At 45.8% G+C, this 13,966-nt stretch overlaps 1 protein-coding gene across 1 annotated transcript in view; it reads left to right on the top strand.

Moving 5' to 3' along the window:
* Positions 1 to 13,966, top strand: part of LOC146557337 (titin-like) — a 178,885-nt gene that overhangs the window by 163,351 nt on the left and 1,568 nt on the right. Inside the window, exons 223-239 of the mRNA XM_085248349.1 lie at positions 158 to 439; positions 522 to 1,115; positions 1,255 to 1,542; positions 1,700 to 1,999; positions 2,088 to 2,390; positions 2,513 to 2,815; positions 2,906 to 3,490; positions 3,582 to 3,884; positions 4,352 to 4,651; positions 4,939 to 5,514; positions 5,772 to 6,077; positions 6,173 to 6,778; positions 6,911 to 12,030; positions 12,143 to 12,299; positions 12,645 to 13,135; positions 13,221 to 13,374; positions 13,586 to 13,906. Of these exons, the coding sequence (XP_085104475.1) occupies positions 158 to 439; positions 522 to 1,115; positions 1,255 to 1,542; positions 1,700 to 1,999; positions 2,088 to 2,390; positions 2,513 to 2,815; positions 2,906 to 3,490; positions 3,582 to 3,884; positions 4,352 to 4,651; positions 4,939 to 5,514; positions 5,772 to 6,077; positions 6,173 to 6,778; positions 6,911 to 12,030; positions 12,143 to 12,299; positions 12,645 to 13,135; positions 13,221 to 13,374; positions 13,586 to 13,906 (10,989 nt within the window). The remainder of the gene's footprint in view (positions 1 to 157; positions 440 to 521; positions 1,116 to 1,254; positions 1,543 to 1,699; positions 2,000 to 2,087; positions 2,391 to 2,512; positions 2,816 to 2,905; positions 3,491 to 3,581; positions 3,885 to 4,351; positions 4,652 to 4,938; positions 5,515 to 5,771; positions 6,078 to 6,172; positions 6,779 to 6,910; positions 12,031 to 12,142; positions 12,300 to 12,644; positions 13,136 to 13,220; positions 13,375 to 13,585; positions 13,907 to 13,966) is intronic.

The raw sequence follows: 13,966 nt of genomic DNA, 5'->3' as shown, positions 1-13,966 counted from the left end.
AAACTTTAGAAAAGCATAAACTTAAATGCATTTGCATTTGATTTTGTTGTGCCATTTCTTCTTCCACTACAGTTTATTTGCAAGTCTTTCCAGATATGGTAACTTTGACATTACTTTATCACCAAGATTACAAACCTGTCATTGTCACCTCACACAGAAACTCCTGACTTCGAGCTCCACGATGACCTTAAGAAAACTATCTGCTTGCGGGCCAGTGGCTCCCTTCGCTTATTTGTTCATGTCACTGGTCGTCCTGCTCCTACAATAACGTGGAGCAAGCCTGGTGTTGACCTCCACAACAGAGGCTTCATTGAGTTCACCAACACTTCCACCACTCTCATTATTGACAAAGTCAACCGCTACGATGCTGGCAGGTACACTCTGGTGGCGGAGAACTCTGCCGGGAAACAGGAAGTCAGCATTTTGGTCAAGGTTTATGGTAGGTTGAATGGATTTTTTTTAATGTGTTACAGAAACTTTTATGAACTGGCCTTTTGAGTAAAGTATGTGCTTTTCTTTAGATACTCCTGGACCAACTGGGCCAATCAAAATGAAGGAACTGACCAAGGAGTCTGCAACCATCTCTTGGGATGCTCCAACTGTGGATGGCGGTGCTCCTGTCAACAATTACATCATTGAGAGGCGTGAAGCGTCCATGAGAGCCTACAAAACAGTCACAGCCAAGTGCAGTAAAACATCTTACAAGATCGATGGCCTGATGGAGGGCATGCTGTATTATTTCCGTGTTCTCCCTGAGAACATCTATGGTATTGGAGAGCCCTGTGAGACACCAGATGTCATCCTGGTTTGCGAGGTGCCTCTGCCACCACAAAAATTGGAAGTGATCGATGTCACCAAGAGCACTGTCACCCTGGGCTGGGAGAAACCGGAACATGATGGTGGCAGCAGACTGATAGGTTATGTCATTGAAGCCTGCAAGTTTGGTACCGACAAATGGATGAAGGTGGCTACATTGAAGCTCACAGACTTTGAGCACACCATTGAGAAGCTGAATGAGAAGGAGCAGTACTTGTTCAGAATCAGAGCCATCAACAGCCGAGGAGCCAGTGAACCCAAAGAACTTGTTGCAGCTGTCACTGTACAGGAACAGAGAGGTAACAAACAAAGCCAACTTGTACTACTTGCAGTTAAAATGTTTTTACAGCTTAAGGCAAAGAAAAATTGACAAAAACTCACAAAGTTGTTGTTCACTTTACACTTTTTCCTAACTATATTTTAATCTCTCCCTTCCAGTAATGCCAGTAGTGGACTTCTCTGGCATTCCTCAGAAGGTTGTCAATGTGCTGGCTGGCAAGACCCTGGATCTGGACCTGCCTATCATCGGCAGACCTCCTCCTGTTTGCTCCTGGTACTTTGGTGACAACAAGATAAAAATCACAGACCGTGTCAAGATCAAGAGTACTGGCAAGTTCACCAAACTGACGATGTCTGACACCACCATCGATGACACTGGTGACTACACCCTGGAGGTGAAGAATGCTGTTGGTGTCATCACTGAGTTCATCAAAGTCGTCATTCTCTGTAAGAAACCAACCCTGATTTAGTATTGCTTATATTTTTGCTACCAAGTCAAGTCTAGCTATTTCTGTATTGGCAGTGGTATAGGTAATATTAACATTTAGCTTTACGTACATTCAGGTGAGTGTAACGTTTAATTTTATGAAACTTTATTTACTAGCTAAACCTGATGAGCCAAAGGGACCCATCAGGTTTGACGAGATTGATGCCACCACCGTCACTTGCAGTTGGGATCCTCCAATCAGAGATGGTGGAGCTCCCATCAGTGGCTATGTGGTGGAGCAGCGTGATGCCCACAGACCTGGTTGGGTGCCTGTCTCTGACTCTGTCAGCCGACCAATGTTTAAATTTGATAACCTGATCGAGGGAGATGAGTATGTCTTCCGTGCAGCTGCTGTGAATCATTACGGCACTGGAGAATTCCTGCAGTCTGAGATTGTCACCTGCAGAAGCATGAAGAGTAAGACCGCTATCATTCCCTTAAATATTATATTTGGTTGATACATATGATGGTAACAGTGGTAACATGTTTTCCCTTCCCTCGTCAGATGTTCCTGGACCACCTGGACGTCCAGTTGTTTTCGATGTTTCTCGTGATGGTATGACTGTGGCTTGGGAGCCGCCAGATGAGGATGGTGGCCTTGAAGTTTCTGGTTACATCATTGAACGGAAAGAAGTCAGGGCTGATAGATGGGTGCGTGCCAACAAGAACCCCGTAACCATGACTAGATACCGGTCTACTGAGCTGATCGAGGGTCTTGAGTACGAACACAGAATCACTGCCATCAATGCCAGAGGACTTAGCAAGCCAAGTCTGCCATCTAAACCAGCAGTGGCAACAGATCCCATTGGTAAGACAACATTTTGATATAAATCTAGAATTTTAGACATATGTGTGTGACATGACTCTTGACATTGAAAGTCACAAAAGAGCAACAGACTACATACTGATATTGTTCTGTTCCCCAACCAGATCCACCTGGCTGTCCTCAGAATCCAAGGATCACTGATACCACAAAGTCCTCTGTGTCACTGGCTTGGAGTCCTCCTGATGATGAGGGAGACGCTAGGGTAGATGGTTACCTGATTGAGATGCAGAAGGTGGGCACTATGGCCTGGATCAAATGCAACACCACACCATCTCTAATTTGTGAGTACACTCTGACCAACATGCCACAAGGAGAGCAGTTCAAATTCCGTGTGATGGCCTGCAATGCTGGTGGCTCTGGAGAGCCCGCTGAAGTGCCTGGAACAGTTACTGTGACTGAGATGCTTGGTAAGAACAAACAGACTTTCTCCAAGATGATGTGTGTACAACTAAAACTAGTACAGAATGGACCTAACTTTTGGTATCAATATTTTCCAGAATCTCCTGAATATGACCTGGAGCTGAAATACAAAGATCTGTACGTGGTCCGCTACGGAGGAGTGCTTAGATTATCTGTACCCATTAAAGGTAAACCTCAGCCAACCTGCAAGTGGTCAAAGGATGGCGGTTTAGTGTCTGCCAGGGCTATGATTGCCTCCACTGAAGATGCCAGTGAGCTTGTAATCAAGGGAGCTGAGAGGAGTGACTCTGGTGTCTATGATCTCCTGCTGGAAAATAAGGTTGGCAAGAAGAAAGTCCAAATCAAGGTGAAGGTCATTGGCAGACCAAGTGCTCCAGAGGGACCAATAGTCTTTGAGGAGATTCAGGCCAACTCTGTCAGGCTGTCCTGGAAGGCACCTATTGATGACGGTGGCTCAGAAATCCTTGGTTATATTGTGGAAAGACGTGAGGCAACCAGAAATGCCTGGTATACTGTAGACTGTAGAGTGACTGAAACTCAGTTGCTTGTTAAGGGCCTGAAGGAGGGAACAGAGTATCACTTCAAGGTCACAGCTGAAAACTCATTTGGTATCAGTGCATCCCTGAAGTCTGAACAGCCACTGGTACCCATGACTCCTCTCTGTAAGTATTCCTTGTTTTGTTTTTTGTTTTTTTCAAACCCTTCAGGCTTGTATTCAGAAACAATAAAAAAATTCCCCATCTTTCAAATCAGGTTCCCCTGAGCCTTCAACTACCCCACCAGAGATTATGGATGTCACCAAGAGCTCAGTGGCACTTGCATGGTCCAGACCAAAGGATGATGGAGGATCTGCTATCACTGGTTACTTTGTTGAGTACAAGGTGGTGTCTGCTGAAACATGGTCCCGTCACGAGGCCAAGATAACCTCCACCATGTTTACTCTACCTGGACTCACCCCAGATACGGACTACCAGTTCCGCATTGTTGCTGTCAATGACATAGGCGAGAGTGAGGCAGGTCCTGTGTCGGACCCAGTCACATGCAAAGATCCATTCGGTGAGTCTCATGTCCTTAAAAGTTTTTGTTAGGTTTGGGGTTTGTTTCTGCCACATGCAAATTTTCAGAAACTAGAAGTGGGTAACTTTCGTCTGGAATTTCACACATTTTGGCATTACATTTTTTTGTGAAAGCTTTTGCATTTAGGTATTCCCGATAAGCACACATTTTAGAAACATGAGGGGGCCTTGAGCTAGCATAAACCCTACCACTAACCCGTGATTGGTCTTTGGCAACCAATGTTAGAAGTGAAATGCACTAGGTCGCTGAGGGATTTTAAACAGATGTGTTTAAATTACATTACATTACAATCTTATGTAAACTTATGTAATCAGTGTAATGAGTTGCAGTTGTACAATCGATTACTTGATCTTGTCAGTATATTGAAGTAGGTAGGTGGGCTCTCTCGCTGTGTTTTAAAAAGAGAAAAAAACATTAAATAGGCTCACCCTTTTCTCTCCTTTCAGACAAGCCCAGTCAACCAGGTGAAATTGACACAGTGAACGTGAGTAACAACAACATAACAATCCGCTGGCAAGCTCCAGAGTGTGATGGTGGAAAGGAGGTCCTGGGCTATTGGGTGGAATACAGGAAGTCCACAGAGAGCACCTGGAAAAAGTGTAACAAGGAGAGACTTAAGGAAAAGGAGTTCACGGCACGTGGACTAGCTGAGGCCACAGAATATGAATTCAGGGTGTTTGCTGAGAATGAGACGGGAATGAGCAGGCCTCGTAGGACTGCCACATGTATCAAAACCAAGCTGACTTGTGAGTACCTAAGAATATATTTATTATTAAATTTATATTTATTTACAGGGATAATACCTAGAAACATTCCTATTTGGCAACTGGTGATATACCACTATATACAATGTATGCACACTGGTACAGACCATATCCATGGGTATGGTTATAAGTTATAATGTTATAATTCAATACAATACTATTACAAAAAAAATAACCAGTATGAAAAAGACATATTTAGACAGACTTACCATATATAGAGTATGCTGTTTATTTTTTTATAAATATGCTTCTTTGGTTTGTTTTTCCAGCTGAAACTAAACCAAGCCTGAGAAAAGAAATGGATGAAGTAACTGCCAAACTTGGCCAGCCTGCAGTTATGAAGTGCCAGATTATTGGAAGACCCGTTCCTGAAATAAAGTGGTATCATGCAGGCAAGGAAATTATCGAGTCTCGCAAGTACGAGATGAGCTCTGACGGCCGCAACCACTCCCTGTCAATTATGACTGACCAGCAGGAAGATGAAGGCGAATACACCTGCAAGGCCATCAATGACGCTGGAGAAGCAGAGACCACAGGCATGTTGGTTTTGGAGGCGGCGCCATCATTCCACCCTGACTACCCACTGAAGGAAATCCATTTTGCTGGCCTCGGAACTACTCTGCGTATCCATGCTGTTTACATTGGCCGTCCTGAGCCAAAGATCATGTGGCTGCATGGGGCAAAGACTCTGGAAAACACAGAAGATATAAGCATTGAGACCACTGAGCACTACACACATCTGGTCATCAAGAACGTGCAGCGCAGAGTCCATGGAGGCAAATACAGAATAAGACTGCACAACCACTTTGGCCGAGCTGACACCGCATTCAGTGTTGAAATCTACGGTATGTTCTATGTTAATTACCTCCAGAAATTCAATTCAGTTTTATTCCCACAGCACCAAATCACAACAACAGTCGCCTCAAGGTGCTTTATATTGTAGGGTAGACCCTACAATAATACATACATAGAAAAACCCAACAATTGTATGACCCCCTACAAGCAAGCACTTTGGCGACAGTGGGAAGGAAAGTGCAGCAATGCATACATTTGTAAGCGTGAAATTATCCAATTTGTAAATATATCATACCTCTATTCCTAGACAAACCTGATATACCTCAGGGTCCCATTGTTCTGGATGCCCTGCTGAAGAACTCAGTGATCATCAGCTGGAAGCCTCCCAAAGATGACGGTGGCTGCATGATTACGAACTATATTGTGGAGAAGCGTGAGGACAGGGAGGGCTCAGAGTGGGAACTGGTGTCGTCATCCATCAATGGCACATCCTGCCGTGTGCCCAACCTCATCGAGAGTGCTGGATACTTCTTCCGGGTCTATGCCCAGAATCGCTATGGCAACAGCGAGCCACTGGAGCTCACTTGCCCGATCCTCATCAAGAGTCAGCTGGGTATGTTTAATAAAAGGCAATATTTCACAATGGGTCACATATACAGAGATGCGAAATACTGACAGTGGTTTCATAAATATATACTCCTTTCACAGAGAGACCATCGCCACCTCTATCACCAGTTGTTTCTGGAATTACTAAGGATTCCTGCGTGGTTTCCTGGAAACCCCCTCTCAGTGATGGTGGATCCAAGATCAAGAGCTACTACCTGGAGAAGAAGAACAAAAAGGACAGGCGGGAATGGACTGAATGGACTCCAGTGACCACAGATGAAATCAAACAAACAGTCTTTTCTGTGAAGCGCCTGACCGAGGGTGTTGAGCACATCTTCCGTGTCAAATGCGAGAATCTTGGAGGGCAAAGTGACTATAGCGAGGAGACCACTCCCATCATTCCAGCCGCAGCTGTCGAGATCCGTGCTCCTGCCTTTAAGGAGGAGCTGAGGAACATGAGTGTCAAGTACAAGAGCAATGCTACCCTTGTGTGTAAGATTACAGGACAGCCCAAGCCTGTAATTAAATGGTTCAGACGAGGAAAAGAGGTCCATTCTGATGGAAAGAAGATCAAGATCCAGGAGTTTAAGGGAGGTTACCACCAGCTGGTCATCACAGAGGCTGACGAGGAAGACTCCACTGTTTACCAGATTAGGGCCACCAACCAGGGAGGCTCCATCTGTGCCACTGTCTCTCTGGATGTTGAAAGTAAGCTCCGAAATGCTGTCTTACACAAAAAAATAACTATGAAATGTAAAAAACAAAAAACAATGTAATTATAAGAGCTATTTAGATTCATATATATCATGAAATCTCAAACAACTTTTTCCTGATTTCTAGTTCCTGCCAAGATCAACCTGCCAAAGAATCTGAAGGACAAGGAAGCCATCCCTGCCCTGCGTGGAGAGGTGGTTAATATCAAGATTCCTTTCAGTGGAAAACCAGATCCTGTCATCACATGGCAAAAAGGACAAGATCTAATTGACAGCAATGGACACTACCAGGTCATTGTCACCAGATCATTCACTTCTTTGGTGTTTCCCAATGGAGTGGAGAAGAAGGACGCTGGTTTTTACATCGTCTGTGCCAAGAACAGATTTGGCATTGACCAGCAAACAGTTGAGCTGGATGTAGCTGATGTGCCTGATCCTCCACGTGGTGTCAAAGCCAGTGATGTCGCGAGAGACTCTGTGACACTGAACTGGGTGGCACCAGCAAATGATGGTGGCAGTAAGGTCATCAGCTATATCATTGAGAAGTGCCCCACCACAGCTGAGAGGTGGCAGCGTGTTGCCCAGTCCCGTGACACCCATTACACAGTTACCAATCTGTTTGGCGGAACGAGCTATCAGTTCAGAATTATTGCTGAAAACAAGTTTGGACAGAGTGCCCCATCTGAGTCAAGTGGACCTGTCATGACAAAAGAGGACAAATCCCGAGTTCTGCTCTATGACAGGGAGGTTGATGATACAGGATATGTCCCCAGGAGCAAGGCTCCACACTCTGATGCCAAGAATCTGCACAACAAATTTGCCATTGCAGAGGAATTGGGCAGAGGGCAGTTCGGCATTGTCCACCGCTGTGTTGAAATTAGCTCTGAAAAGACTTACATGGCTAAATTTGTCAAAGTGAGAGGTGCTGATCAGACATTAGTAAAGAAAGAAATTGCAACACTGAATTTGGCCAGACATGCCAATTACCTTCTCCTCCACGAGTCCTTCGACAGCCCGGAGGAGCTGGTGATGATCTATGATTTCATCTCAGGTGTTGACATATTTGAGCGCCTCAGTATAGCAGAGTTTGAACTTAATGAGCGTGAAATTGTTAACTACATCAGGCAAGTCTGCTCAGCTCTTGAGTTCCTTCACACTCAGAGTTATGGACACTTTGATATCAGACCTGAGAATATTATATACACTACTAGAACCAGCTCGAATGTGAAGATTATTGAGCTGGGACAGTCCAGACACCTGACTCCTGGAGACCAAATCAAGATTCAATATACCACAGCAGAGTATGCTGCCCCTGAGATCCACCAGTGTGACATGGTTAGCACAGTCACTGACATGTGGTCGGTTGGTGTTCTCGCCTATGTGCTTCTCAGTGGCCTTAATCCGTTCACAGCTGAAACCAACCAACAGACGATCGACAACATTTCCAGTGCAGCCTACAGCTATGATGATGAATCCTTCAAGCAAGTCAGTGTCGAAGCACTAGACTTCACAGACCGCTTAATGACAAAGGAGCGTAAGCATCGGATGACTGCAGCTGAGGCACTGGCACATCCTTGGCTCACCAAACCTGCAGAGGAGATCAGTGCCAGAGCAATCCCAACTGGCAGGCACAAGAGATACTGCCAGACAATGGTGAGGAAAGAGTGGAACACTGTTGTCTCTGGTGCCCGTGTGGCTAGCGGGGGTTCCATTAGGTCTCAGCGTGGCGTCTTTGTTGCTAAGGTGAAAATTGCACCATTTGAACATGGTCCTCTTGCAGGGCAGATTGGCCACGCAGTGGTGAATGAGGGTGACAACGTGAAGTTCATTTGCAACATTGACAACTATGATAGCACTACTGAAGTAACATGGTACTGTGGTGTCAAGCAACTTGAAGCTAGTGACAAGTATGAAATTGAATATGAAGATGGTCTGGCAGTAATCACCATCAATAAGGTCACAAGAGCAGATGATGGCACGTACAGATGCAAGGTTGTAAATGAGTATGGTGAGGACAGTGCCTACGCTGAGCTGTTTATCAGCAGTGTTAGGTCTTACCACGATTTCTTCACTGCCCGTGTGGTTAAGAGAACAAAGCGCAGAGTAGATACTGCCAGAATGCTTCAGAAGCCACCAGAGTTTACACTTCCTCTGGTCAACCATACAGCTTATATGGGTGAGGATGTGCGCTTTGGTGTTACCATTACTGTGCACCCTGAGCCTCGTGTCATCTGGCACAAATCTGGACAAAAGCTTATCCCTGGACATGATGAAAGGAAATACACTTTCATCAGTGACAAGGGCTTGTACCAGCTGATTATCCACAATGTGGAGACCGAAGATGATGCAGAGTACAGCGTTGTGGCCCGTAACAGGTATGGGGATGACAGTTGCAAGGCTCGTCTCACTGTTGTTCCTCGACCTAAACCAGCAGATCTCACCCTGAGGCCCATGTTTAAACGTGTGCTTGCAAATATCGATTGTAAGGAGGGCCAGGACATACGTTTTGAGATCAGAGTATCTGGTCGTCCATCACTGAAATGGGAGAAGGATGGCACGCCTTTAGCCTTTGGACCATCCATCGAGGTTGTCCATGAGGGCCTGGATTACTACATTCTTCATGTGAAGGACACTCTTCCTGAGGATTCTGGTGTGTACAGAGTTACTGCTACCAACTCTGCTGGATCCGCCAGTTGCCAGGCCACACTGAAAGTGGAGCGCACCACTCATGTAAAGAAGGAATATGAGCCCAGTGAAAAGGAGAAGCAAAAGATTGCCAGAAAGGAAGAATTAGACAAAAAAGTTAGGCTCTCTCAGATTTTGGCTGGCACTGTTGTCACCCCCCTACCACCTGCAGCAGTAGAAGCTGTCAGGGAAGCCGCCACCATGTTTAAACCTGCTGTTACAACTAAGAAGGGTGAGAAGACTGAAGCTGAGATACAGAAAGAGCAAGAGGAGAGGAAGAAGAGAGCAGATGAGAAGAGACTGCGTATGCCCTATGTTGTCCCCACACCTCGTATCGTTAACCCAGCTGTTCTTGAAGAAGATGTAGAAATAAAACACTTCAAACCTCTTTCTGACATGAAATGGTATAAGAAATTGCGGGATCAGTATGAATTCCCTGAGCCAATGGAGAAAATCCCACAGAAAAGGATGAAGCGTATCCGTCTGTCTCGGTGGGAGCAGTTCTATGAGGTACCAATCAGGATTAAGGACCAATATAAGCCAAAGTGGCGCATTTCATCTATGACTCAGGATGACTTGGAGACTGTGAGGCCAGCAAGGCATCGCACTCCTTCTCCTGAGATGGAGACCTACCACAGAATCAGGAGGAGGTCTCTAGGTGACCTGTCAGATGAGGAGCTGCTGCTTCCTGTGAATGAGTATCTGTCCATGAAGAGAACTGAGGAGGAGAGGCTTCGTCTGGAGGAAGAACTGGAGCTTGGCTACTCCGCTTCTCCACCTAGCCTTAGTCCAGTTCGCTTTGAGTTGTCTGCCCTGCGTCCCTCATCTCCTAGAAGGACCTACGGTGACGATGAAGAGGAAGAAGAAGTTCACAGATATGATTCCTACAGAATTCCATCCAAATATGAGGCTGGCCCAAGTTTTGTTGATCTCCGCCAGCGTCATGACAAAACAACTTATAAACCTCCAAGACAAAAGCAGAGGGTGTATGAAGAACGAGAGGACCAGGAGCTGCTGCGGCCACACACGACTGCTCAGAGAATCACCTCTTACAAGAGTGAACTCAAACGAATGGAGTTTGAGGAGAAGACACGAATCTCACGAAAGGAAAGCACTGTTGCTGTTTCAAGAATCTCTGAAGTCACAGAATCTGAGCACCTGACAGCTTTTACCTCAGAATATATCCCTAAACCAATCAAAAAGCTCCCAGAGCCCGTGAGGAAACGATCCCCTACCCCAGAAAAGGCTGTCAAGACAGATGTGACACTCCCTAAGGTTGACTTCATGTCCAGGTATGAGGAGAGAAAGCAGGCTCTGAGATCAGAGAGAAGATCTGTAGAGAGAAAGGTTGAGGTGGTGACACAAGCACCCTTCAGCCTTGACCATCCCCCACGGATTACTGTCAGGATGCGATCTCATCGTGTACCTTATTGGTCCAACACAAGATTTACCCTGAATATCCAGGCCAAACCTGAACCTGAGGTCAAGTGGTTCCACAATGGAAAACAAATCCATGGGAGCAGCAAATATACCATGACCAACATCAGTGGAGTCCTGACTCTCCAGATCATCAACTGTATGACTGAAGATTCTGGCACCTACCGTGTGGTTTGCAAGAATGCCAAAGGAGAGACTTCTGACTATGCCACACTAGATGTAGCAGATGAATACGCTGCCTTCTCTTCACTTCGCAAAGATGAGGAGCCTCCATCTGCCCATCTGCCAGAGATGACCAAAACAGAGGTATATCACGTCTCATCCTCTAAAACATCAGTAACGGAAGCTGTAACTGAGACTGTGAAGGAGACCACTACTGTTGTTGAGAAGCCAAAGGAGAAGCCCAGTGTCCCTGCCAAAATTCTGACTAAGCCACAGTCCCTCACTTTAGAGGAGGGACACACTGCCAGATTTGAATGTGATGTGGATGGCGAACCAGCACCTTCTATAAGCTGGCTGCGTGAAGGAGCAGTTGTTGCTCCCTCTGCCCGACACCACATTGTGTCTACTCAGTACAACTCCTCCTTTGAGATCTCCTCTGTTGAGATGTCAGATGAAGGCAGCTACACTCTCTTAGTCGAAAACGCTGGAGGCAAACAAGAAGCCCATTTCACCCTGACCATCCGGAAGTCTGAGTCAAAGGAGAAAGTGGTTGCCCCTCCCAGAATAACTTCTCCAGAAGCTAAATCCCCTCTTGCAAAGTCCCCTGAACCGGTCAAATCTCCCCAGAGGGTGAAATCCCCTGAGCCAGTCAAGTCACCACAGAGAGTGAAGTCTCCAGTCTCACCAAAATCCCCAACACCAAAATCTCCAACACCCAAATCTCCAACACCCAAATCTCCAACCCCAAAATCTCCTACTCCCAAATCCCCAGTCACATCTCAGAAGGAACGAGCGATTTCTCCAATCAAGCCAAAGAGAGTGATGTCACCGCCTCTTGGAAAGAAGCCGTCCTTCTCTGTTGGGCTGAGTGACATCACAGCGTACTCTGATTCTGCTGTGAAGCTGTCAGTAAAGTTGACAGGAGAGCCCACACCTACAATCTCGTGGATGAAGGATGGAAAGGTAACATAATCAAACACTTGAACTATTCCAGAATTTGTTTTTAATAATATTTGAGGGAAATGCATCATATTTACCTTATTTAGAAATCCAGTCATATTTTCTGTATGGGCAGGTTTTGTCTCAAGGTGGAAAGTATGAATTATTTGAGGATTCTGGCTCAGCTCATCTCGAGATCTATGAATTGGAGGCCTCTGATAGTGGGGTGTACAAGTGCACTGCTACAAACAGCGCTGGAGCAGTTTCAACTATGTGTACTGTCAGTGTACAAGGTAAGTCTACACCTGATTTGTACACCTACAAATGTTTAAACCAGAGGTGTCAAAATTACGTCTGCATTTCAGTGAAATTGGCGACTGCAGAATTTTTAAAAATTAGGAGCTGGGTAAAGTGATACCCATTTTTATTCTCAGCCATTTTCCATTGTGTTGGACAAAAGGTCCAGGCCTTAAACCTCATGCGTGTTCTCCCATTTAACTCCAAAGAGTCGTGCTGACAGATTTCTTTCTTTATCACAGCAGCTTTTTCGTTATCATGTGGAGATGGCTGTAAAATGAGTTTGACACGCCTAGTTTAAACTCTTTCCTGACATAATGTCTTTCTTATGTCTTTTCTAGGCTCAAAGAGCTCCAAAACAAAAGCTGAAATCTCTGAGGAAGTTGTAAAAAGAGAAATGATCCATGAAGAAATCTCGTCTTCTGTAAAGGAGGTGAAGACCTCCCACAGCCAGATGTCGATCACAGAGGGCCAGTCTCTAACACTGAGGGCGAGCGTCCCTGGTGCCTCTGACGTCAGATGGATCCTAAACGGGGTTGAACTGACCAACTCGGAGCAATACAGATATGGAGTATCTGGAAGTGACCACACCCTAACCATCAGGACGGTGACTGAGCATGAGCAGGGGATCCTCACGTGTGAGGCGCAAACACAGCGAGGACTGGTCCGGTGTCAGTTTAACACCACGGTCACCACCAAGCGATCAGACGCGCCTCATTTTCTGGTGCAGCCCAGGTCCCAGAATGTTAATGAAGGACAAAATGTGAAATTCATGTGTGAAATTGCAGGAGAGCCTTCTCCTGAAGTGGAGTGGTTGAAAGACAACATGATTGTGAGTGTTTTCTTCAGAAGATTTATGGAAATCAGCCAGTTGAATTAGTCTTTAAGCCAATTCTAAATTACTTAACTGTTTGCAGATATCTGTCACATCAAACTTGAAACTGAGCCGCTCTAAGAATGTGTATACTCTGGAGATACGTGAAGCCACAGTTGCAGACAGTGGGAAATACACAGTAAAGGCCAAAAATCAGTTTGGACAGTGCTCTGCAACTGCGTCCCTCAACGTCCTCAGTAAGTTACCGCCGCTGCGTTTCAGACACCGTGTCACAGTGTGTTTAATTAGCTTGTATGCTAATGAGTCTTGGACTGCACCAAAGTCACTATTTAGTGGAAATCCAAGGCACTTGAGCATCCTCAGCTTACACTCAGTGTACGCAAATGGTTTGCAGTAACTGTGCACATTGTGATATGAGCCATGTGCTTGTCATCTGCATCCTTACAGCTCTTGTTGAAGAACCGACAAAAATTATAATCGCAGAACAAAGAGCTTCTACTGACACTGCAGTGAGCATGCAGAAAAGATTCATGGCCTCCTCAGTTCACATGGAAGCAGCTTCCATGCAGGCCAGCAGTGTCAGCAGCAGCTCCCGCTCTGCTGCTGCCGGGTTTTCATTTGAGAGCATGTCTGCGACTAGCATGTCAGCCACGATGGCCGAGTCGGTGGTTTCCATGAGCTCCAGGAGCACGATGATGGAAATGTCTGCTCATACGCATGCCGAGTCCTCGTCCTCACTGAAGGCCCTCACCACGGGGATTAAAAGAGGTGAGACGACTTTCAAAATGTGCATGTAAACTCAGACAGCAGGACCCGAATGAGTTTCTG

This window comes from Mchenga conophoros, linkage group LG16 (genome assembly GCF_057382185.1).
Source record: "Mchenga conophoros isolate Kocher_MC1m ecotype Shallow Benthic linkage group LG16, M_conophoros_male_GT1.1, whole genome shotgun sequence".
NCBI classification, from domain to species: domain Eukaryota; kingdom Metazoa; phylum Chordata; class Actinopteri; order Cichliformes; family Cichlidae; genus Mchenga; species Mchenga conophoros.
This window is presented reverse-complemented; position numbering and strand designations above follow the sequence as displayed.